Genomic DNA, 24438 nt, shown 5'->3' with positions numbered 1-24438 from the left:
GAACAATCTCTGGCTTCTCTGTCTCAGGAAGGCGATCCGTGGACCTGTTTTTTCTGAGATCTACACGCCAGGCACACAGATGCTGGCCTTGCCAGGACACGTTGGTGACACGACCCTGGGGATAGGTGCTTTCACACCCGCCTCCTCTGGGCCCCAACCCCTCTACCCGGCCTGGGAATGCCGCAAGGTGTCCCAGGATGTGTGTCTAAGATAGTGAAGGCTCATGTGACTTCCCTGGATTAACAAGAGTGCCCAGCCTGGATTCCTGACACGTAATCTGAGGATCTTTGGAGGTCATTGAGTCCAATGTCTTCGTCTGACAGAGCGGATAACTGAGGACCCGAGGGGAAAGGACTTGTCTGGAATAGTCAAGACAGGTACCCCAGTTCTGACCACCGTGGGGAGCTCATCCCCGCTCCCGGCCTCGAGGCACCGCGGTACAGCAGGCTGCCAGCATCACCTTTACTCAGCACCCAGCACAGTGTGGCTCTGGAACACGTCCCCACGAAGCATCTCCCTTTCAGAAGTGAGGGGACTACCCCAAAGTCACACGCGTGTGAGCGCCAGAGCTCGAGCCCCCATTCCCTATTTCCTTGAACCTTCGCCACATTCTGTTACAGGCCCTGTGTGTGGGGATCACGGGCCCCCCAGTCACTCGGGTAGGTGGCGGGGCAGTTTCTTCAGTCGGCCACCAGGAGCCTTTGGCGGGAGTCCGGATAAGCGCGAGCCTGCAAGAGGCGTGCGCGCGCGGGCGGGAGGCAGGGCGCGTGCGCGGCGGCCCCGGGCTCCGATTGGCTCGCGCGGGCCGAAGAGGTGGGGCCGTGCGCGCCGCGCTTCCTCCGCCCCGGCTTCCGCGTCGCAGCCCCGGGAACCCGAGCGCGGGCAGGATCCTGCGTCTCCGCGGGCAGTGAGGTCGGAGCGGCACCTGGGGGCCCGGGTCAGCGCAGGAACCTGGACTGAGGCAGCGGGCGCTGCGTTCCTGCGAGGTGAGAGAGCGGCGACGCCCTGCACGGGCCTCCGCCCCGGACAGGGGTGTTGCAGTGTCGTGCCTGGGCATTTCGGCGAGCCGAGCTCGACCCTTCTCCTGACCACCACGGCCCCGACTCCTTCCACCAGCCCCGATTTAAAGTTGACTGAGGAACCACCCCCCCAGCCCCTCACCCCGCTAGTCTGCACACCTGTGCCTTCAGCCCTGGTGTTCACCTTCGTAGATCAGCTCTGAACCCTTTCCTTCCTCAGTGACAGCTTGAAGGGCTTCCCAGCACCCCCATCCTTGGACCCTCCAGGAACAAGTTTTTCTCTTTTCTTCTGCAGATGGACGGGCCGGAAGACAGTACCGGGCAGCCCGGCCCAGCTGATCGGTCCCATCGAAGCAGTGTGTCCTCCGTGGGAGCCCGAGGTGGGTCCCTGACCCCAGTCCCCACCCCGCCGTAACTTCCTAGGGTTCCAGCCCTGAGGAAGTGGCCCTGGCTCATCATCTCTGTCATTGAAGAGAATTTTATTTATTAATTAACAAGTAAGGTCTGTTGGGATGTGGAAAAGTGACAAGTCAGTCCGAGGACCTGGGCTCTGCCACACTAGGCTACTTGCAGAGTTGGGTACTCACTTGTAAATCTTCCTCACTTGTAAAACCTTAGGTAGCTGTGAAATTCACATGAAATCTCATGAATGAAAAGTGACATATTCACTTTCTCTGTTATTTACATTTTATAGGAAGGAAATTGGGCCCTAGAGAGGTTAAGTACAGGACACTGGAGCCTTCACTGCCCCAGACGTCCCTCTGAATTTCAGCCTCCTGGCGTGCTGCAGACCATGGTGTCGCAAAGAGTCAGTAGGACTAAGTGACTGAGCTGAACTGACTGAACTGAACATTATTTTATGATCTCTCAAGAAAGTGACTGTTAGAGCCTAACAGACTGGAGATCCAAAAAGCACCTTCATTCGTGTTAGTAATAAACTATACCTTTGTGTTTCGTAGGCTTCACCTCATTTGATTCCCAGAAGCTCTGGGTGGGGTAAAGGGGGATGTGTAGTGGGGGATGGGAATTAGCCCTACTTGGTGCCTGAGGCGTGTGATGCACTGACTTGCTGAAGCCAGTGAGCCAGCCGGAGGCCAGGCAGGATTGGAGTCCTCAGGGCTTCTTCACGGTGCCTGTGGTTCCAGTGATGGAGATTTGAATCTAGCTGCCCTTCCAAGGGTCTCCTTTGGGCTCCAGGCTCCAAACAGGCATCCACAGGCTGTCACCAGGGAACACTCAGCTTTCAGGGTTATACCTCAGCTGGCCTGTTTAAGACTTAAGTCCTTCGGAAAGGCCATTGTGTTGAGTCCTGAGGCTTGAAGAATCCTAAGGAGGCTAAGCCCTGAAACTTGCTATACTGCGGGGTGGCCTTGGGAATCCTCTGTCCCCACTTAGCTTGGGCCAGAGAGAGGTAGTGACTTGTTTAAGGTAATAGCTTGTCACCAGCTGTCTTCCTCCTTGCTTGATTTACTAACTGCTGTAACCTCAGGATGGGTTCAGTCTCTCTGCTCAGTCCCACCTGTGGAATGTTCTCTTTCAGGGGAGAAGCACAGCAGAGTCCTTAGGGCTGCAGGGGGAGTGTGTTGGGGGTGAAGCAGCCAGCCCCAGTTTGAAACTTTGAGGGTTTAGGGTGGGACAAGGCTGATTCCTGGGCCAGAGTTGCAATCTTTCTGGGTGGTTTGAGGGTCTCCAGTAAGTCCTAACAGACTTAAAAAAAAAAAATTATGCATTTATTTCAGCTGCACCGTGGCTTAGTTGCCATGTGCAGGATCTTTAGTTGCGGCGTGTGAACTCTTAGTTGAGGTACGTGGGATCTAGCTCCCTGACCAGGGATCGAACCCGGGGCCTCTGCATTGACAGCACGGAGCTAACAAGCACTCTTCACAGGGTCCTTCGGGGATGCTGGGGCTCTGCCTCTGGAGTGTAGCCTTGGTCACCCCAAGGGTTACAGGGTCCAACCCCAGCAGGGGAATGGAAGATGCTTAGATGGCATGCCTGTGCCAGCTGGCCCAGCTGACCTTGCCCGGCCCACATTGCAGCAGCCGACGTGCTGGTGTACCTGGCGGATGATTCGATGGTGCCCCTGGCCGTGGAGAACCTGCCCTCACTCAGCGCCCACGAGCTGCATCGGGCCATCCGCGAGGTCCTACAGCTTCCAGACATCGCCCTGGATGCCTTCGCACTCTGGCTCGTCTCCCCTCTGCTGGGTAAGGCTTGGCACTGAGAAGCCCAGGTCGGGGGGCTGGAAGGGCACAGGCAGGGGAGGAGGGGGAAGCTTCTAGAACCTCTGGCCACTATACACCAGGGAAAGGTGGGACTCACATGTGTCCTGGGGCCACCCATGCCTTCCAGGACCCAGAGCCCTGGAATGATGCCTGGCTTCTCTGCCCCCGTCTCCTTTCTTGGTGCTGGTGGCAGAGGAGAGGCCGTGCCTGCCCCTTACCTCAGGGCTGCTAGAGCCTGATCATCAGGAGGAGCGGGATGGGGGACAGGGAGGGAGCTGTGCATGTTCACAGAGCACATGGTCCGTGCCACAACCTGAGCTGGCATTTTGCAAGTAGAATTTCACCTTATCCTCATGGCCCGGCCTGGTCATACTGATGAGGAAATTGAGGTTTGGAGCAGTGGGGGCATTGAGTGGTGGGACAGAGATCGGAACAGAAGCCTGGGTGGGCCCCCAACCAGCCTCTTTGAACTGCACCCTGCTCTTTGGAGGCTGGGAGGAAGGTGGGACCTGGCCCAGGACGCAGCCATCCCAAGGGTGAGACTTTAAAAGAGCGAGGATGATGAGTGGGAACCCAGCTTCTCTGCAGGGACGCTCCAGCCCTGCCCAGTTTCTGATCACCTTGTCCTGCTTTTTCAGGCTGAGATCCCAAGGCGGGGGTGTAGCAAGAGTGAGGGCAGTGGGGGCTCTCAAGCCCTCAGGCCTGGGGCATGTGCGGCGGGCTTGCAGAGAGCCCCCTGGGGCCTCCGAACAGGGCCACTAGCCTGCTGACTTGGTTGGGAAAGGGGCCAGGGAGAGGATGCTCCAACTGGTGCCGGGGCCAGGCTTGTTCTGGGATTAGATACTCTCCCTTGTAGAGAAACAGGGTCAGAAGGGTGTGCCTGGTCCCTGGACCCCCAGGAGTTTGTGCCTGTGCCCTGGAGGGAAGATATGCCGGCTTGGTGGAAAGGGGAATGCCTGTCTCCCCACCCCCACCCACCGGTGGGAGCTTCCTGCCCAGCTGTTGCTCTCGCCCACCCTCTTCCTGCTGACCAGTCTCTCTCGGCCGCTCCCCACCCAGCTCAGCTGCCCCACCTTCACCCTCTGGCTATCGGGCAGGACTGCTGGCCTCTCTGCTTGTGTCTCTGGAAATCTGGGGGTGGTGGTTTCATGTGGCCCCTGCCTGGCCTTCAGCTCCTGTCCCTGCAGTCGGCCAGCTGACTCCCCCACTCCCTCCTCGTCGCATTCCGTCTGCCCCCTCACAAGAACATGAATGGGCTGCCTGTGTGGCCAGTGGGTTATGCCGGGCACCACCCCAGCCAGGAGGCCCCAGCACGGGGTCAGCGCCCACTCTGTTCCCAGGCTGGGTTCAGGAAGGCTGAAAGGCCACTTCAGCTTTGACGCGGGCCCTCAGGACTCTTGGCTCCAGTCCGCCCCCAGAGTGGGTGTGGCGGTGACCCACGCCCCAGGGCCATGAGGCAGGGAGGGGTGCTGCCTGCTGGAGCCACCCTTCAAGCTGGATGTTTGGGAGGGTTTGACCTTCTGAGTGCCATTGTCACTCTGCGTGGAACAGGGCTCCAGGGACAGTCCGTCTCACTGAGGGGACAGCCTTTAGGCAGGAAGGCCCCATCTGGAAGTGTGGGACCACAGTCCCGTACTGATAATGGACTGAAAAGGACTCAGAGGGAGTCCTCTGAGCTGCCGGGGCTTGGGGTAAGGCCATCTGGAGCCCAGAGCCCCCAGGGGACATGCTTGGGTGGGGGCTGGCAAGGGCCCAGGCAGGGCCGGGAGCAGGGAGAACAGCTCCCTGGGCCTTTGAGCCTGTCATCAGCTTTGGGCTCTGCTTTCCAGGTAGTGCCAGGGGCAGCAGGACCTCCACCCCCAGCACCTTCCGTCTGCCTCAGCCTTTCGGCTACAGCCCACCCTGGGCACTGTAGGGAACAGTCAGACTGGCTGCCTGGAACCTGACCCCCTCTCACTCGCTGTTTGACTTTGGACAAACAGCTTAACCTCTCTGAGCCTCAGTTTTCCCTGTGGATGAAGTGAGAGTAGGGTTATTCCAGGGCAGTTGCTGTAAAGCACTTGAAATGGTTCGGTGAACGTTGGCCCTGAGCGTGTCATCGCTGCTGTGAGTGTGGGCAGTTGTGCTGCTCACGGCTTCACGGCCGCTTTCCCTCTCCTCCCGCAGAGGTGCAGCTGAAGCCCAAGCACCAGCCCTACAAGCTGGGCCGCCAGTGGCAGGAGCTGCTGCTGCGATTCACCGACGCCCCAGACGACGACGTGGCCGTGGGTCAGTGCTGCTGCCTGTGTGTCCCTGGCTCGGGGGCCACCTGGGCCTGGGGTGTGACCTCCCCGCCCAGCCAGGCCTCCCCTGGCAGGCGGAGCTGCGCTCGCTGAGGGCAGGGCCGGCATCTCCCCCGGGGGGGGGGAGCCCAGGATAGGGTGGGCATGGGGGAACAGTGAGCACCTTGAGATAAGCCACACATCTCTGGACGGCTCTGGGGTTTCCTGAGCGGTGGTGGAGAAGACTCCCCCAAGACTCAGGAGACTGGGTCACTCAGTGGGGAAGGCAGGGTGGCTGTGCAAGGCGGCCAGTGACCCCCTCCTCTCTCCCCAGATGAGCCTTCCCTACAGTTCCGGAGAAACGTGTTTTTCCCCAAACGGCGGGAGCTCCAGGTGAGGCAGGGAGCCCCAGGCGGTACCACCTCCCCAGGGTGTCCAGCCTTTCCTTGTCCCTTGACCCCTGAACACGGGTGTCCCTCTGGACTGAGCCATTCCTCCCTGCCACACCGGCTCGCAGATCCATGACAAGGAGGTCCTGCGGCTGCTCTACGAGGAGGCCAAGGGCAACGTGCTGGCCGCTCGGTACCCCTGCGACGTGGAGGACTGCGAGGCCCTGGGTGCCCTGGTGTGCCGCGTGCAGCTCGGGCCCTACCAGCCTGGCCAGCCCACCGCCTGCGCCCTGAGGTGAGGGCCCATGGAGGGGAGCCCCTGGTCTCGGAATCCTGGTTCCAAGTGGTCTTGCCAGGTCCTGGAGTCAGGAGGCCCTGATGCTGTGTGACCTTGAGTGAGTCACCCCACTTCTCTAGACCTCCTCTTCCTCATCTGCTCTAGGCTGAGGGGCCTGGGCAGTGGGAGGCAGGTGAAGTGACACCCGTGAGAGGATCCCTACTTGTGCACAAGGGTGGAGCCCAGCCCCCGTCTGAGGTCAGAGGGAGTTGGGCTTGTTTTCTTGGAAGTTATCGCCGGGGACTGACCACATTCTGAGTCCCAGTTGCCACCGATTGTCTTGTTTAGTCCTGAACTCCAGGGAAGAGGCCTCATTTCCTGATACTCCAGCATGCTGGCTCCATGCTTCCGAGCTGTCTCTCAAGAAACTGTGCTCTTTGATTGGCAGGGCCTGGGGTTGTGGCAATTGAGTCTACCCGGGTAGTAGACCAGGCCTGCCTCTGACCTCTGTAGACAAATCCTGAGGTTTAGCAATAATTGCAATGAGGATGTACTTGAAACACAGCCTGTCCTAGACTCAGGGCTCCCCCCACACCAGCCCTTCGGTGTATGGCTGTGTTGCGGGGGGAAGGATGTGCAGAGATTGGGCCCTCTGCCCGGTGACTAACAGCTGGGGCCTAGCAGGGCCACCCAAGCTCAGCGGAGCCTGAACGCTCCCGGCTGAGCTGGCTTGAGGCTGGCAGCCATAGAAATCCCAGCTCTTATGATGGCATGTCTGGTCCTGTTGCGGGTGACAGCAGAGCCAGCTCAGACTGTTTGGACTTGAGGGACTTTGTCAGGACATGGACGGGTCCAGGGTGACTGAGGGCTTCCCAGGTGGCTTGATGGGTAAAGAATCCACCTGCAATGCAGGAGATGATGGAGACCCGGGTTCGATCCCTGAGTCAGGAAGATCCCCTGGAGAAGGAAATGGCAACCCACTCCAGTATTCTTGCTTGGAGAGTCCCATGGACAGAGGAGCCTGGCGGATTTCAATCCACGGGGTCACAAACGGTCGAACACAACTGAGACAGTGGAGGGTGACTGAGGTTCAGGGGCTCTGATTGGGTCCCTCCCACCCACCAGACCCGGTCCTCGCTGTCCTTGCCCAGCCCTTTGTCCTCTGGACCAGCTTGCACTCAGGCAAGCTCTTGCCACACAGTGGCCAGGTGGCCACGGTGGTTGCACGTTGGCAAGAAGAGACCTCATCCCTCATGTGACCAGAGTCCTGAGACTCATCTGGTGATGACGGCTGGGCCCAGGTCCACCCAAAGGAGACAGAGTGGCCAGGACACTGATTGGCTGAGGTCCAGATCCTCCCTTGGACCCGCCATGAGCCTGCACAGACCCCATGGACTGAGGGTAGGAGGCCAGATTTCCAAATGACAAGGGGGAGCTGTGGCTGGAAGCAGAGATGTGGGTGGCCCTGAGAAGTGGAGGGGCAGCCCCCTGGACGCCCCTCCTCCTGCTGCTCTAAGGCCAGGCCTCTCCCCGCATTATGTTCCTTTCTGTGTCAGGGCCGTAGGGCTGGCCACCCCTCTCCATGGCCCGGAGTCTTGCTCCTCCAGAAGCCTCCTCCCCTCTTCAATGAAAATAAAAACCTCAACTGTGTTTGTTCTCTCCCTGCCATGTGCCAAGCACGTGTCAGCACCCATCTATTTGAGTAGGGATCCCTGTCATTGAAACATGGGGAAACAGGCTTGGAGAGGCGCTCATGCCCCGAGCCCCAGCTGCGTCCACTGGAAGGGGCGGTGCCCAGCCACAGTCGGAGGGCTGCCTGAGGGGGAGACACGGCCCTGTCACACCAGGATTCTTGAGTCTGTGTGATTGAAAATGCCCTTTCCTTCATGAGCCTGTGCTGGTGGTGATTTTTTTTAACATCCCTGTTGAGCAGAACAGAACATCGCCGGCTCTAGGTCATTTGCACTATCTTTTGATAGTAAAATTGGTGGCTTAGGAATCCAAAGCTTCCTGACTCGATGACAACAGACTTGGCCCCAAGACCCTCTGGTCACGGTCTGGTTCTGGGGTGGGCCTGGTTTCAGCTCTCATCTTATCTCCTGGCTTTGCCTTCTGGCCTCTCACCAACCAGGCACGCTGAAGGGATGAGGGCAGTGGGCTCTCTGGGGACTTGTGTCCAGGCGTCCCCCCTGCTCCCCACACCCCAGGACCATGGCATGTTCCCAGCCCGCAGGCACGGAACTGTCCTCAGCCCAGCCCCATCTCCCTTCCTCCACAGGGAGAAGCTGGACTCCTTCCTCCCTGCCCACCTCTGCAAGCGGGGCCATGGGCTTTTCGCTGCTCTCCGGGGCCGTGGGGCCAAGGCCGGGACGGGCGAGCAGGGCCTGCTGAATGCCTACCGCCGGGTGCAGGAGGCGGCCGGCAGCGACGGCGAGCGCGAGGCCTCCCTGAGCCCCCACTACCGCGCCTACCTCCTCAAGTGCCACGAGCTGCCCTTCTACGGGTGAGCGGCTCCCAAGTGCGGCCACAGCCCCGGGCGCTGTGTCTCTCCCCGGCCTGTGAACCCATCTCCAATCCCACTGAGCTCTGTCCTTACTCGAGGTGCATCTAGATGCCAGCGCCTCAGGCTCCGCGGGTCCCGGGCTGGACACTCTTCCTCCCGCTCCCCTGTCACGAGCTCAGACACCGGGCAGGTCCTCTCCTCCCTCCTGCTACAGTCACGTGGCCCGTGGACCTGCCACCTCCCCTTCCGCCAGCTCTCGTTCACACAGGCACTTCCAGCCCTTAGCTCTTGGGTACCTACTGGGTGCTAGCACCCTTGAGGTGCTAGAGACCCCTCGGTGAGCAAAAGAGACCACCTTCCTGCCCATGAAGAGGCTGTTCTAGGGGCAAGAGAGACAGCGAACAGTAGAAGCAGAGAACAGACCGCGGGCAGGCAGGATGAGCCATGAGGACAGTGGCCACACTCCAGAGAGTGCCAAGGCTGAGGCAGAGGGCGGTGCTGCAGGACAGGGGATTCCAGAGGTGGTCGGGTTCCAGAGGTGTTGCGGGTGGAGTGGAAGGAACTCGCTAGGTGTTTAAGAGAGGAGGTGAAGGGGAGCAGGCCCAGAGGACTCCAGATTTCTGCCCGAGCAGCTGGGGGATGGAGTCACCAGCTGAGACGGGACGGGGTGGGGCAGGGCGGAGAGGGGTGCAGGTCAAGGCAGATCGGGGGGCTTGTCTTTGGATGTGTTGATTTTGAGATGCTTGCCAGACCCTCAAGTGGCGCTTCCAGGCAAGCCCTTGGGTTTCTGGGAAGAGAGTCAGGTAGTGGATGAGTCATCAGCCGGGAGCCCCAAGAAAAGGCCACAGAGGTGAGTGTGGACCAGGCAGAGGACGCCAGCCAGCACGGCAGGAGGGTCTCTGCCAGCTCGGCAAAGGGAAGGGTTGAGGAGGAAGAATGACCAAGCTTCAGGTGCTGCTGCTGCAAGGTCAAGCTCAACATGGCCATGTGGGGATCGCTGACCTTGGCTCCCACATCGTGGAGGTGGCAGCGGGTGGAGGAACGAGAGAGAAAGAACCGGTGACAGTGCGTGGAACCCGCTCTCTCGGGAGCCACCCTGTGAGATGGAGCCCAGGGGTGGAGCCGCTGTGGGTGCGGGCGGAGAAGGTCTTCCGCTGCCATGGTGGGCGAGAGGCGCGTGTGCGGACAGGGAGGACCCGATCAAGTGAGGAGTTGAGGTGAGGGCGGGTGAGTGGCCGCTCTTCCAGTCACTTCAGTTTCCTCAGTGGAGTTGGGAGTCTGTCCCGAGGGGGAGCCCTCCACCGAACTGAGAACTGAAGGCGGAGCGGGCTTGTCTCCAGTCCCCTTCTGGGGCTTCAGGATTTAACTAAGGCTCTGGCTTTGCCAGAGACCTGGGTTTGATCCCTGGGTTGGGAAGATCCCCTGGAGGAGGGCATGGCAACTCACTCCAGTGTTCTTGCCTGGAGAATGTCGTGGACAGAGGAGCTTGGCGGGCTATAGTCCATAGGGTCTCAAAGAGTTGAACACGACTGAGCAATTAACACCTTTGCTTTCACTGGCTTAGCCGGGGGTGAGGGCCCAGGGCAGCCGGAGTGCGACAGGCCACGAGGGGACCGGAGGGAGAGGGTGGCAGCTCAGTGCGTGCGTGTCCCAAGGCCCCTGCCCCTTTCCCTTTGTCAGCGTCGAGTCCTTAAGTGGCTTCCCTGCCTGAGCAGCCGGTCGGGGGACGGTGGGCAGCCTCAGCCCCCAGACTCTCCCAGCCTCCAGCAGCCTCAGCTCCCATCTCTGAGCTCTCAGGCTCCTGGCCATTCCTGGAACATTACTCACTCTGTCTGACACCTGTGTTCATGCTCTGCCTTCTGCCCATGGTGCCCAGCTTGCTCTGAGCCACACAGTTCCCCTCCTGTCCTGTTTATTCCAGCCCTCCTATCCTGCCTGATCAGCTCAGAGGCCACCACCTCCACAAAGCCTCCCTCTCGCCCACCTCCTCTGTTCCTCCCTCCCTGGGATGGGTTTCCACTTAACCTTCAGTCACCCAAACAGCATAAGCATCTCAGGTGCCTGGGACAGGGCCCAGCCAGTGCACTCACTGGTGGCTGAACCCCGACCCTGGCCTTGTTCTTAGTGCTGGAGGGGACAGACTAACCCCAGCTTCCCTCCCCAGGTGTGCCTTCTTCCACGGCGAGATTGACAAGCCGGCCCAGGGCTTTCTGCACCGGGGCGGGCGCAAGCCAGTGTCTGTGGCCATCAGCCTGGATGGCGTGCATGTCATCGACTGCAGGGAGAAGGTACGTCCTGCTCCTCCAGGGGGCACCTGGAGTGGGAACCTCAGTGGAGAGGCGGGCAGCGGGGTCCTTACCCAGGCCTTCCTGGTTCCCTGGGGCCTGTGGTTGGCCTTGGGGCAGGGTGGGCAGCCTTTCTGGCCTCCCTCTCTCAGATGTCTCTGGGGCTTCCACTGTCGTTCTGGGGGCTTTGCTGAGCCTACCATGGGTCAGCTTTCCTGCCCAGCCTGCAGGGCATGGAGGTGACCGGGGGAAGGGGCTGCAGCTGGTGGAGAGCACCTGGCAGGGCCTGGCTGTTCTGCCTGACCAGTGGCTGCACACTGGTGGTTTTCTGGAAAAACCCCACGATTGGGAACACTCCTCGTGGTCGGAGTCTTGCTCTGCCTCCTGCTTTTGGCGCTGGCTGTCTCCGCTGGTTATCTCAGCCTGTGTAGAAGTGGTGTCGGCAGCCCGCCCTGGGGGCTTCTATGCACCTGAGAGGGAGTCCCTCCCATGCCAGCAGACAAGTTTTGGGGGTACTTCTGGTGGTTCCCAGAGAGGGACCCAGCTCTTCCTGGGCACCTGCTCCCCGACATGCCGGGTCCAGCTGCACCTCCTGCCGAGATGCCACCCAGCTGATCTCTGGGGAAGGAGGGTCTCCCCTGCCCCCCATCCCAGCTCTCAGGGGCTTGTCCCACTGATGAGAAGGGCTGTAGGTTAGGGGGTCTCAGTTCCTGGACCACAGCCCTCCTTGAGGGTCTGATGAAAGCGGGGATTCCTCTCCAGAGAGAAACTCATACGTGAGTTTCAGCTCAGCCTTGGAGGTATATTAGCCTGGCCAGGTGTCCCCTCCTAGTGATGCCCTCGGGGATGGGGCAGGGCAGCGGCCCTCAGCCCAGAGGAGTCCAAGCTCTGTCTCCTGCTGGCCAGCACGTCCTGCTGGGCCTGCGCTTCCAGGAGCTGTCCTGGGACCATACCTCCCCCGAGGAGGAGGAGTCTGTGCTGTGGCTGGAGTTTGATGGCGACAACGAGGGCACACCGGTCAACAAACTCCTCAAGATCTATTCCAAGCAGGTAGGGGTGGGTGCTGCCCACATCCCGGGGATGGGCGTGGAGAGGGTGGACTTAGGGGCCCCAGGCTATTGGAGGTCTCACCCTGGCTAGCAAAGAGGTGAGAGGGCTGCTGAGGGCCTGGACACCACGGAGCTGACTCCTGCCGACCGGGAGCCACCCTTGAGTGTTGGGAAGGCCTAGCCAGGTGGTGGGGCAGCTGGGGCAGTGGTTGGTGGGGAGCTGCCCAGCGCTGTGTGACCAGCGTGCCTTTGTTTCACTCTTGTGTGCTCAGTACCCTGTCTTCCCACCCCAAACTCCACCCCTGCCCCTTCTCCTCCCACCTTGGTCACAGCCGAGGGCCCTTCCAGGACTGCGTGCCTCGGTGCTCCCCTCCCCAAGCACAGAGATATGCTCCAGGGACTCCCCATTGGTGCAAGCCCACAGCCCTTCCTGCCGCCACCTTGAGCCTCTCAACCCTCCCGGCCACTCTGCTCCCTCTGCCCCCGCTTATCACTGGCCTAGACTTTTTTTTTTGTCACACTGGAGCCTGTGGAATTCTAGTTCCCTGACCAGGGATCAGACGTGGGCCCTGAGTGATGAAAGCAGAGTCCCAACCACTGGAACACCAGGGAATTAACCCAGGTCTCTTTTTTTTAATCTAAATGTTCTATTTTATTTCTTTACCACAGTTTTTTTTTTCCTAAATCTCAAACGTCCTTTTCTTTTTAAAAATATGCTTATTCGGCTGCATTGGGTCTTAACTGCGACACGCGTGATCTTTGTCACATCATGCGGGATCTTTCGTCGCAGCACACGAATCCTCTGGTTGTGGCGTGTGGACTCTGGAGCACACAGCCTCAGTGGTTGCAGTGCATGGGCTTAGTTGCTCTGCAGCGTGTGGAATCTTAGTTCCTGACCAGGGATCGAACCTGTGTCCCCTGCATTGCAAGACAGATTCTTAACCACTGGACCACCAGGGAGGTCTCCATTTTGTTGAATTACAATATACATACAGAAAAGTGCCCAACTCCTAAGTGTATAGAGCTCAACACATTTCCTAAAAGAAACCCATGTAACAGACTTCCCGGGTGGACAATGGGTAGGAATCTGCCTGCCGGTGTAGGGGACACAGGTTCAGTCCCTGGTCCAGGAAGATTCCACAGGCCGAGGAGCAACCAAAAGCCCATGTGCCACAACTGCTGAGCCCACACTCCACAACAGGAGAAGCCACCGTGATGAGAAGCCCGTGCCTGGAGAGTAGCTCCCGTTCACCGCAACTAGGGAAAAGTCCAAGCAGCAGCGAAGACCCAGTGCAGCCAAAATTAAATAAATTATATATTTAAAAAAGAAACCCATGTAACACCTTTCAGATTAAGAAGACCCCTCCTCGATCCCCCTCCCAGCCGTGCCCCCCCACCAAGGGACCCCCGCATCCTGACTTGTGTCACCCCAGAGTCTTTGTGCCTGGCTTCGAACTTTACGGCAGAGGGTCCCCACGGCGCGTTCTGTTCTGCCCAGTCTCACGCTCAGCCCTATATCGGGGGCTCCATCCTCGTCCCCACTGGAGGTGCCAGTGCCGTGGTCTCCCACTTGCACTGGGCAGTCCCGCGTATGAATTTGCCCTCTTGACTTTTCCGTCCCGTTGCTGACGGGCCCTTGGGTGTCCAGTTCTGACTGTGGCAGAAGGTGCTGCCTGCGTCCTCTGTGCACACGCCCAGCTTCAGGCCCAGGAGCCGACTGACTGGTCCCTTCAGCCACTCTGGTGGTTGAGGAGGGGTATCTCCCTGTTTCTTTTCTTTACTTTCTAGTCAACTTTATTGAAATATAATTTACTATAAAATGCACCCGTTTTGAGAGGTGAGTTTTAACATGTTCACATAAGCACTGCCGCTACAGAGCTGCTTATTTGCTGTCCACGTATCTTCCTAGAAGTGAAACATCTCTTCACATCTTTTGCCCATTTTTTATTGGCATTATTTCCATCACCCCCAAATCTCCATGTGATTTTAGTTGGCATTCCTCCCCCCAACACACACACAAATGAGGTTGAGCACCTTTTACATATATATCCACCATCTGGATGTCCTGTTTGTTGAAGTCTGCCAATCTTTCTTTGGGGTTTTCTCTCTCTCTTTTTTTTTAACTGTTTTATACATATCTCTTCTGATTTCAGACTCATCTCTTCACTTGCTATCTGATACCTCCTCCTAGCTGTACCTAGAGTTTTGCTTTCTCCAGAATGTCATATAAACACACTTATCATATTTACCCAGGAGAAAGAGACTTATGTCCACACACACACTTACACTAAGATGATCATACAGTTTGTGTGTCATAACCAAAGAACTGAAAACCGCACGAACGCCTGTGAGCTGGTAGGTGATAAATAAATAGCGATCCAACCCTGCAGTATACACACTCTCTGCAGCCTTTTGAGCCTGGCCACTTTCACTAAGGTTCACGCCCCTGAGATGGTCCGCATTTCACGGTGTCCCGGTTTTTCCCTTTTGACTGTTGAGAAGTGTTCCATTGGGTGGATACTCTTTACCCACTGAAGGATATTTCCAGTTTGGGACTTCTGTGACTAAAGCTGCTTTAGACATGTGTGTATAGGCTGTTGGGTGGCATAGGCCTTCAGTTCTCTTGTGTAAATACCTAGGAGTGGGGTTACTGGGTTGTATCAGAACAGCCTTACTGGAAGCTACCAAACCGTCTTCCAAAGGGACTGTGCCGTCCTGCAGTCCCTCCAGCCGCGTCCGAGAGTCCAGGGGCTCCGCATCCTTGCTCAGCGCTTGGCGGTGCCAGTGTTGGTTGGTTGGTTGGTTTGCCACTGTAATGACCGTGGTAGTGACAGGTCGGTGTGGCTGTCGTTTGCATTTTCATTATGACTCATGATGCTGATTATCCTTCTGTGTGTTTACTTGTTATCTGTAGGTCTTTGATGGAATGTCTGTTCAAATCATTTCTCCACTTGGTTAAAATCGGGAAATTTGTAAAATAGTTTTATTTATGTGTTTTATTTTTGACCGTGCTGGGTATTCATTGCCTTTTGTGCAGGCTTTCTCTAGCTGCAGCAAGCGGGGGCTGCTCCTCATTGCGGTGCGCTGGCTTCTCATTGCGACGGCCTCTCGTTGCAGAGCAACAAGGAGCTAAGGGCTGCGGTGGTTGCGGCACACAGGCTCCGTGCAGCGCACGGGCTTAGTTGCTCTGCAGCATGTGGAATCTTTCTGGACCAGGGATCGAACCTGTGTCCCCTGCATTGGCAGACGGATTCTGATCCCTCATGTCACCAGGGAAGTTCCTAAATTGGCTTATTTGTTTTCTTAGTGAGCTATAGGAGTTCATTATATGTTCTGCATACCAGTCCCTTATCAGATAAATATTTTACAAATGTTTTGTCTAATGACTTGACAAAGTCTATAACTTTGTCTACAACTTTTTATTTTCTTAAAAGTGTCTTTTGAAGAGATATTTTTAGATCTTCTAGTCCATTTATTTTAAATGACATTTTAAAAATTATTTATTTATTTTTGGCTTTTCTGGTGGCTCAGACAGTAAAGAATTTGTCTGCAATGCAGGAGACCCAGGTTTGATCCCTGGGTCAGGAAGATCCCCTGGTGAAGGGAATGGCAACCCACTGCAGTATTCTTGCTTGGACAATTCCATGGACAGAGGAGGCTGGCAGGCTACAGTCCATGGGGTCGCAAAGAGTCAAACACACGACTTTGACTTTGTACTGGGTCTTCATTGCTGCACAGGCTTTTCTCTAGTTGTGGCGAGCAGTGGCTACTCAAAGTGTTGGTATAGAGCTTCTCATTGCAGTAGCTTCCCTTGCTGTGGAGCACAGGCTCTAAGGCGCACAGGCTTCAGTAGTTGGGGCACGTGGGCTCTAGACACAGGCTCAGTAGTTGTGGCACACCAGCTTAGTTGCTCCTTGGCACGTGAGATCTTCCGGGATCAGGGATCGAGACCGTGTCTCTTGCATTGGCAGGGGTATTCTTTAGCACTCACCCACCAGGGAAGCCCCCGGTCCATTTATTTTACATCTCCATATATCTGTCTTTGATTTCTTTCACTAACATTCTGTGGTTTTCAGCATATATATCGTATCTATCTTTTATTAGATTTATCCCCCTCCCTATTTGTTTGGTGCTACCAGAGATGGTACACTGTTTTTTAATTTCAATTTCCAGTTGTTGGCTGTGGCGTATAGAAACACAGTTGATTTTGTTTTCCTCATATCCTATAACCCTGTGAAACTCACTCGTTGAAAGCAGGTGTTTTGAGGCTCCTTTGGGATTGTCTCCGGGCCGTTCAGCGTCGTCTGTGAAGGGGGCAGTTGTGTTCTAACTTTGCAGGCTGCGTGCCTCTCCCTGGTCTTACCTGGTGAGTCAGGGTGAGCAGACATCCTGGGCCTGAGGGGAAAGCCTTCAGTCTTGCTCTAAGTCAGCGTGGTGTTGGCTGTGCCTTCTTCATAGACGCCCTTCATCAGGTCAAGGAAGTTCTCTTCCATTTCTAGCTTGCTGAGTCTTATCCTGAATGAATATTTCATTTTGCTGGAGGCAGCTGAGCTGTAATGGCAGCCTCCCCCAACCTCAGGAGCGTCAGGCTGTGTTGGAGGATCTCAGACGGCTCCCTGGTGTGCTCAGCTCCCTGCAGCTCCCTCAGGGAGGAGAGGAGGGTGTGTGGGGCCTGGACCTCCCGTGCAGTTTCCTTCCCTGCTTGCCCTCCTCAGGGCGGCTTGTGTTGCTCTGGAGCAGCCTCGGTTCCCCCCATCGGGCGGGCAGTCACCAACCGCCCCCTTGGCCTCTGACCCTGCTCCCCAGCAGGTTCTCATCTTGGGGCCCAAGGCCAGCCTGTGTCTACCCCAGTCCTTGCTGTGTCCTGCTCCCTGAACACGCCCTGCCTAGGCAACGCCACCTGCTGGCAACTTTCTGTCTGTGGATCTGCCAGCCCTGGCCGTCCCCGCCCTAAGGTGCCCAGACCCTGCCTGCTAACATCTGGTCACGTCACCTTTTATGTCAATAAGTCTGTTGAGAAGGCTTGAGGAATGTGTTCAGGGGAACCGCCTACCCCACTCAGCTGACCTCACTATTTAGCAAGCCAGGCTCCCCTGTCCTTCACTCTCTCCTGGAGTTTGCTGAGATTCGTGTCCACTGAGTCGGTGATGCTCTCTTACCACCCCATCCTCTACCACCCCCTTCTCCTCCTGCCTTAAGTCTTCCCCAGCATCAGGGTCTTTTCCAGTGAGTCAGTTCTTCACATCAGGTGGCCAAAGTATTTGAGCTTCAGCTTCAGCATCAGTCCTTCCAATGAATATTCAGGACTGATTTCCTTTAGGATGGACTGGTTTGATCTCCTTGCAGTCCAAGGGACTCTCAAGAGTCTTTTCCAACACCACAGTTCAAAAGCATCAATTCTTTATGGGCCTTCTTTATGATCCAACTCTCACATCCATACATGACTACTGGAAAAACCATTGCTTTTCAAACTATTCAGACTTTTGTCAGCAAAGTGATGTCTCTGCTTTTTAATACACTGTCTGGGTTTGTCATAGCTTTCCTTCCATGTAGCAAGCATCTTAATTTCGTGGCTGCTATCACCATCCATAGTGATTTTGGAGCCCAAGAAAATAAAATCTGTCACTGCTTCCACTTTTTCCCCATCTGTTTGCCATTAAGTGATTGGACTGGATGCCATGATCTTATTTTTTTAATGATGAGTTTCAAGCCAGCTTTTTCACTCTCCTTTCTTTCTTTCGGGAAGATCCCCTGGAGGAGGAAATGGGAACCCACTCCAATATTCTTACCTGAGAAATCCCATGGACAGAGGAGCCTAGAGCGCTACAGTCCATGGGGTCGCAAGAGTCAGACACAACTACACAATTAAACAACAACAATCTGACCCCTGAAGTCAACCCAAATGGGGTGCCTCCCCTGGCCCACAGAGCAGACTCCCCTTCTTCTATTGTGTAAAAGGTATTTGTTTCCTCATTGGCCTCCCCTACCAGCTGGTAGGGCATGTGGGTCTGGATCCTCTCGCTCTGCAGCAGGTAATAAAGAGCCCCCCAGGCCTCACACCAGCCCCCTCTCCTCCCCAGGCCGAGCTGATGAGCAGCCTCATCGAGTACTGCATCGAGCTGAGCCAGGCTGCGGAGCCCGCCGCCTCCCAGGAGGCCGGCCCCACCTCAGCCTCTGGCTCCCCACCACCCCCTCACCAGCGCCCCCAGCTGCGGAGGCAGGGCAGCGTGGTGTGCAGCCGCATCCAACATCTCTCCACCATCGACTACGTGGAAGAGGGTGAGTGACCACCTCATGCTGTGCACACACACCTACACGTGTGCACATGCACACCACGGGGAGTTCTGGAAGTGGGAAGCAGTTCCAGATGCAGTGAGTTAGCTTCTAGCCGGCAGGACCTGGCGGGGGCCAAGGGCTGGGTGCGAGCACCCCATCGTTTGATGGAGAGTCGGAGGCTTCCCTCTGGGGCCCCAGCTGTAAGAGCCCCTCACTGCTGTGTCCACAGGCATATCCAGACATGAAAAACTAGAAACTACTGGTTTTTAGTAGTTTTTAGTTACTAAAACTATGGGTATAGGAAGGACGGATACACACCCTGTGGAATCGGTGCAGCTGGTAAAGATGACATAGGTGCCCTAATGCATGCTTTGCCTGCTGGCTCAGTGGTAAAGAATCTGCCTGCAATGCAGGAGTTGCAGTTTTGATCCCTGGGTCGGGAAGATCCCCTATAGAAGAGAATGACAGCCCATTTCAGTATTCTTGCCGGGAGAATCCCATGGACAGAGGAATCTGGCGGGCTACCGTCCATAGGATCGCAGAGTTAAGACACGACTGAGCGACTAACAAACACACACACGTGATCTGCAGTTGATTGAACTGGTGGGTGAGATGGAACCACGTCTATTAAGGGCCAGCTAGAAGTTAGACTTGGATTTTCGACTGCACAGAGGGTTGGCATCTCAACCCACCTGTTATCTAAGGGCCAACTGTATTTGTAGTTCATCAGCTACTATAAACAGCATACCAAATCCTTACCTGGAATCTATAACTGTTTCCTCAGGACAAATTACTGGAAATAGGGTTACCAGGTCAAAGTGTGCACCCACTGTACCCAGCCAGGAGAGAAGGAGGCACGTGCCTCTCCATCCTCACCCATGACAGGTGTTATCACCCTGAGGGCTGTGAGCTCGTCAGAGTTGGTGTTCGGATGCTGGTGAAACAGGGCCGTTTTTCCGTGCAGTTTCTTCATCAGTTCAGTTCAGTTCAGTCCTCAGTCGTACCCGACTGTTTGTGACCCCATGAATCGCAGCATGCCAGGCCTCCCTGTCCATCACCAGCTCCCAAAGTTCACCCAGACTCACGTCCATCGAGTCAGTGATGCCGTCCAGCCATCTCATCCGCTGTCGTCCCCTTCTCCTCCTGCCCCCAATCCCTCCCACCATCAGAGTCTTTTCCAATGAGTCAGCTCTTCACATGAGGTGGCCAAAGTACTGGAGTTTCAGCTTTAGCATCATTCCTTCCAAAGAAATCCCAGGGCTGATCTCCTTTAGAATGGACTGGTTGGATTTCCTTGCAGTCCAAGGGACTCTCAAGAGTCTTCTCCAACACCACAGTTCAAAAGCATCAATTCTTCGGCGATCAGCCTTCTTCACAGTCCAACTCTCACATCCATACATGACCACTGGAAAAACCATAGCCTTGACTAGACGAACCTTTGTTGGCAAAGTAATGTCTCTGCTTTTGAATATGCTATCTAGGTTGGTCATAACTTTCCTTCCAAGGAGTAAGCGTCTTTTAATTTCATGGCTGCAGTCACCATCTAGAGTGATTTTGGAGCCCAAAAAAATAAAGTCTGACACTGTTTCCACTGTTTCCCCATCTATTTCCCATGAAGTGATGGGACCAGATGCCGTGATCTTCATTTTCTGAATGTTGAGCTTTAAGCCAACTTTTTCACTCTCCACTTTAACTTTCATCATGCGTTACCATTTATTTCTTTTTTTTTTTCATCTTTTTAACTGTTTCTTTTATTATTATTTTTTAATTTTATTTTATTTTTAAACTTTACAAAATTGTATTAGTTTTGCCAAATACCAAAATGAATCCGCCACAGGTATACATGTGTTCCCCATCCTGAACCCTCCTCCCTCCTCCCTCCCCATACCATCCCTCTGGGTCGTCCCAGTGCACTAGCCCCAAGCATCCAGTATCGTGCATTGAACCTGGACTGGCAACTCGTTTCATACATGATATTTTACATGTTTCAATGCCATTCTCCCAAATCTTCCCACCCTCTCCCTCTCCCACAGAGTCCATAAGACTGTTCTATACATCACTGTCTCTTTTGCTGTCTCGTACACAGGGTTATTGTTACCATCTTTCTAAATTCCATATATATGCGTTAGTATACTGTATTGGTGTTTTTCTTTCTGGCTTACTTCACTCTGTATAATAGGCTCCAGTTTCATCCACCTCATTAGAACTGATTCAAATGTATTCTTTTTAATGGCTGAGTAATACTCCATCGTGTATATGTACCACAGCTTTCTTATCCATTCATCTGCTGATGGACATCTAGGTTGCTTCCATGTCCTGGCTATTATAAACAGTGCTGCGATGAACACTGGGGTACACGTGTCTCTTTCCCTTCTGGTTTCCTCAGTGTGCACTTGCTTTTTAAAATTAACGTATTATGTTAATACGGTACGTTTGTTAGAATTAATGAACTGACACGATGCAGTAAATTAACTAAAGTCCTTAGTTTTAACCTTACCTAACATCCTCTTTCAGATGCAAGGTCCCATCCAGAACACCACACCTCATGTGGCTGTTGTGTCTCCTTAGGCTCCTCTTGGCTGTGACAAGTTTCTCAGACCTTCCTGGTTTTGATGACCTTGAAGTCTTGAGGAGGACTGGTCAGGCATATTGTAGGATGCCCCTTTACTGGAATCTCTCTTCTGTTTTTCTCCTTATTAGACAAGAGTGAAGGGTTTGGGGGAGGAAGGTCACAGAGGTAATGTGCCATTTTTGCCACATCATATCAAAGGTGCATTATCAACATGATTTGTGACTTTTGATGTTGACCTTGATCACCTGGCTTGAAATTTTTAACTTTTAAGAAGTCTTTTTAGGGACTTTCCTGGCAGTCCACTGGTTAGGATTCCAGGCTTCTACTGCCAGGTTCGATCCCAGGTTGGGGAACTAAAATTCCACAAGCACCACCCTCTCCTCCCTCCCCCAGAAAAAGTCTGTCTGTCTCATCAAGGATCATTTTCAGGCAGTGGTATGTATTATAGGTATTTTGTGATGTTGGTCTGTTCTTTCTTCTTTTTTGTAATTGAATTATGTGTGTGCTCAGTCATGTCTGACTCTTTGCGACCCCATGGACTATACCCCGCCGGGCTCCTCTGACCATGGAATTTTCCAGGCAAGAATACTGGAGTGGGCTGCCCTTTCCTACTCCAGAATTGAACTACAGTTGACATATTATATATTCGTATATATAGTGATTTTGCCATAGTGATTCAATATTTCTATATGTTATGAAGTGATCTTCCTAAGTCTGGTCATCTGTCACCATACAGAGTTATTTAGTATTACTGACCGTATTCCTTATACTATCTAGGACATCCCTGTGAGTTATTTTTTAGCTGGACGTTTGTACCCCTCTCCAGTCTCTTTTCGAACAGGTTTAGACACCACAGCAGGCCCACCATCAAATGGAAACCCTGGTGACCTGATTTAGGAGACTGGCCCCCCCCAACCCCGATCCTCTCACTATGGGAGGGTTGGGGGTCGGGCTGAGGCTCACGAAGCTGGTGGGAGTGAAGAGGGGAGCTCAGCCTGAACAGGCTCCAGAAGGGGCTCCCCTGGGGCCGGGCCCCTTCCCGGGGGGGCACCCTCCTCAGTGCGTCCCTCTTGTTCCCACAACAGGTGAGACGATCAAGCGGGTGAAACCGAAACGCACCACATCCTTCTTCAGCCGGCAGCTGTCCCTGGGCCAGGGGAACTACACCGTGGTCCAGCCCGCCGACAGCCTGGAGCAAGGCTGAGGGCCGCCATGCAGGCGGGAGAACATGGGGGCATCATGCTGCCTGAAGGCGCGTTCCAGGGGGAGGGCGGCCTCCGTGTGTGGCCAAGCTGCTGATGTGCCGGGCTGGGGTGTGCAGAACTGGCTGGGGACTGCCACAGGCACCCTCTTGCAGCCTGCCGGCTGTCCCTGGACTCCGGGCTCCGCTGCCATCTCAGAACCAATCTGACTAGGCCCCAGCCACCCCCTCCCACCCAGGGACTCGCCTTTGTGCCCCTCTAAAGACAGAGTATCCCCCGCTCTGAAGTCCCTCGGTTGGCAGGTGGCTGAGCAGTAGGGCTCAGGACACTCCAGAGGAGCCTGTGTGTCTTTGGTTTTTTCCCTGGACATTGGTGACCACATCCCCACATTCCAGCTCATGTGGCCAGGCTGGGACGTGGCCCTGCGAGGAGAGGGTCGGGGCCTCCACAATGAGGCCCCCACAGAGCCCTCTCCATTTCGATGGAACTGGAGGGCCCCCTGTGCCCCTCATTCTGGTCTCCTTTGTGAGCAGGAGACTCTCACCAGCAGGAAAGCAAGCCTGCTGATCTTTGGTGATGTCACTGTGCTGGGAGGTGGCTGCCCTGTGGACCCACCAGCCCGCGGGCCCACACTCCACACCCAGAGGAGCTCCCAAACCCCCTTGAGGCTTCCAGTTTCAGTTTTGATCTTTTTTTGATCTGCTTTGGTTCCATGAAGCCTGCGAACTCAGGCTACTCACGAGGGTGCCCCCACCATCTCGGAGCTGCTGGCGCTCCTTCCAGGATGGTGCTGAGGTTTCATCTAGCCCTAGGCCCATGCACGGGAAGTCCCTGGCCGGGAGGGGTCTGTTCTTTCTCGGGGACCTTGTAGGGAGGTGGATGTGGCCTGGGTGGGGCTCTTCCCATGGCCTCCTGCCTCCTCCCAGAAGAGCTGGCCTCTCAGCCTTGGGCTCTTCCTCGGCGGTCACCCCACCACCACCACCACTGGGCGCTTCCGGGGACTTTCCACAGGAAGGAGGCAGATCCAGCCTGACACAGGGTTTGCTTTGTCTTCCCTTCCCGGTGGAGAATGTGGGGAAGGGATTGTGAACCTCTTGTCTCCGGATGTCGGAGCCCACTCACCTCCTCCTCCCTTTGTTGGCTCTTGAACACTCCAGATGTTTCCCGGGGGGGGGGGGGGGGGGCTTGCCCTCCAGCAGTAGGGCCTTTGTTATCTGGCATAATGAATAGGTGTCTCCAGCCTTTCCGAATGTCCCAGCTAGAGGACATCTCATCTCTCCTGGAGACCTCACTGGCTCCCAGCCCCTCTGGCTCCTAGCCCTCTGGTTATCTGCTCCCATGCACTGTTTTGATGCCAGGTGAATTCTTATCTGACAGATTGAGGGGCCTGAGGGACATGATGGGTGTGTGTGTGTACACAGATTACTTGTTTTGACTCTTCAGCCTCCTCTTCCTGTTTTCTGAGCATCCATTGTGCCTTAACTTTTTCTCTCTGCCCTTGTGGGACAAAGCAGTGTTTCACTAAGTGCCCTTTGAATATTCCTATCCTTTTGTATCATGTGACTTATTAAAATCAATTTCCAGCAAACTTTGTTATTGTTGTTCTGTTGCTAAGTCGTGTACAGCAGCACTCCAGGCTTCCCCGTCCTTCACTGTCTCCCGGAGTTTGCTCAAACTCATGTCCATTGAGCCAGTGATGCCATCCAACCATCTCATCATGTGACTTAATGAAATCCATTTCCAGCAAACTGTGGGGTGGTTTATGTTATCAAATAATGAGAGTGTGTTAATTACAGTCTGGGAGTTGATTATAGGCTGCATATTTGTTTTTTGTTAAATATGCATGAAGAAGGACTTACCTGGCAGTGCAGTGGTTAAGACTCCATGCTCCCAATTCAGGGGGCACAGGTTCAGTCCCTAGTTAGGGAACTAAGATCTCAAGTGCTGCAAGGAAGATCAAAGATCCCACGTGCTGCAACTGACTCCTGGCACAGCCAAATAAATACTTTTTAAAATAAAAAATCAATTAAAATACCTGATAAAAAGTAAATAAAACAACCCACAGGGAATTGCCAGGTTGTCCAGTGGTTAGGACTCACTGCTATCACTGCTAAAGCCCCAGGTTCAATCCCTGGTGGAGGAATGAAGAAACCACAAGCCATGTGGCATGGCCAAATAAATACAAATAAAACAACCCACATTCATGATCTCACAGTTCTCGAGGTCAGTCTGAACTGAAGTCTCACCAAGCTGAGATCCATGTCAGCAGGGCCATATTCCTTTTGGAAGCTCCAAGGGAGAATAAATCTATTTCCTGGGACCCCTTCCTCCATCCCTAAAGCCAGTGAAGGCCAGTGGGGTCCTCACAGCACTGCTCTCT

At 55.0% G+C, this 24438-nt stretch overlaps 1 protein-coding gene across 2 annotated transcripts; it reads left to right on the top strand.

Annotated features, from left to right (window-relative positions):
* The first annotated feature begins 817 nt into the window (after positions 1 to 817).
* On the top strand, positions 818 to 23646 carry FRMD8 (FERM domain containing 8). Of its 2 annotated transcripts, none has more exons than XM_055580827.1 (11): positions 818 to 986; positions 1315 to 1399; positions 3062 to 3226; positions 5411 to 5512; positions 5840 to 5898; positions 6023 to 6189; positions 8450 to 8674; positions 10839 to 10962; positions 11866 to 12009; positions 18089 to 18287; positions 21942 to 23646. In XM_055580827.1, the coding sequence occupies exons 2-11, from the start codon at positions 1315 to 1317 to the stop codon at positions 22058 to 22060; spliced, it is 1389 nt and encodes a 462-aa protein (XP_055436802.1). In that variant the 5' UTR covers positions 818 to 986; the 3' UTR covers positions 22061 to 23646. The 2 variants fall into 2 exon arrangements, with proteins under 2 accessions (XP_055436802.1, XP_055436801.1); XM_055580826.1 differs by having other exon boundaries at positions 819 to 986; positions 3059 to 3226.
* The last annotated feature ends 792 nt before the right edge of the window (positions 23647 to 24438 follow it).

Source organism: Bubalus kerabau, chromosome 5 (genome assembly GCF_029407905.1).
Source record: "Bubalus kerabau isolate K-KA32 ecotype Philippines breed swamp buffalo chromosome 5, PCC_UOA_SB_1v2, whole genome shotgun sequence".
Classification (NCBI taxonomy): Eukaryota; Metazoa; Chordata; class Mammalia; order Artiodactyla; family Bovidae; genus Bubalus; species Bubalus kerabau.
The sequence above is the reverse complement of the archived record's forward strand: the minus strand, read 5'-3'. Positions and strand labels throughout refer to the sequence as shown.

What these genes read in the sequence shown, in the direction of transcription:
- FRMD8 (XM_055580826.1), top strand. Translation starts at nt 1,315, where the DNA reads ATGGACGGGCCGGAAGACAGTACCGGGCAGCCCGGCCCAGCTGATCGG. An exon ending in TCAAGATCTATTCCAAGCAG is followed by an intron (nt 12,010 to 18,088) that starts GTAGGGGTGGGT and finishes TCTCCTCCCCAG; the next exon opens with GCCGAGCTGATGAGCAGCCT. An exon ending in CATCGACTACGTGGAAGAGG is followed by an intron (nt 18,288 to 21,941) that starts GTGAGTGACCAC and finishes TTCCCACAACAG; the next exon opens with GTGAGACGATCAAGCGGGTG.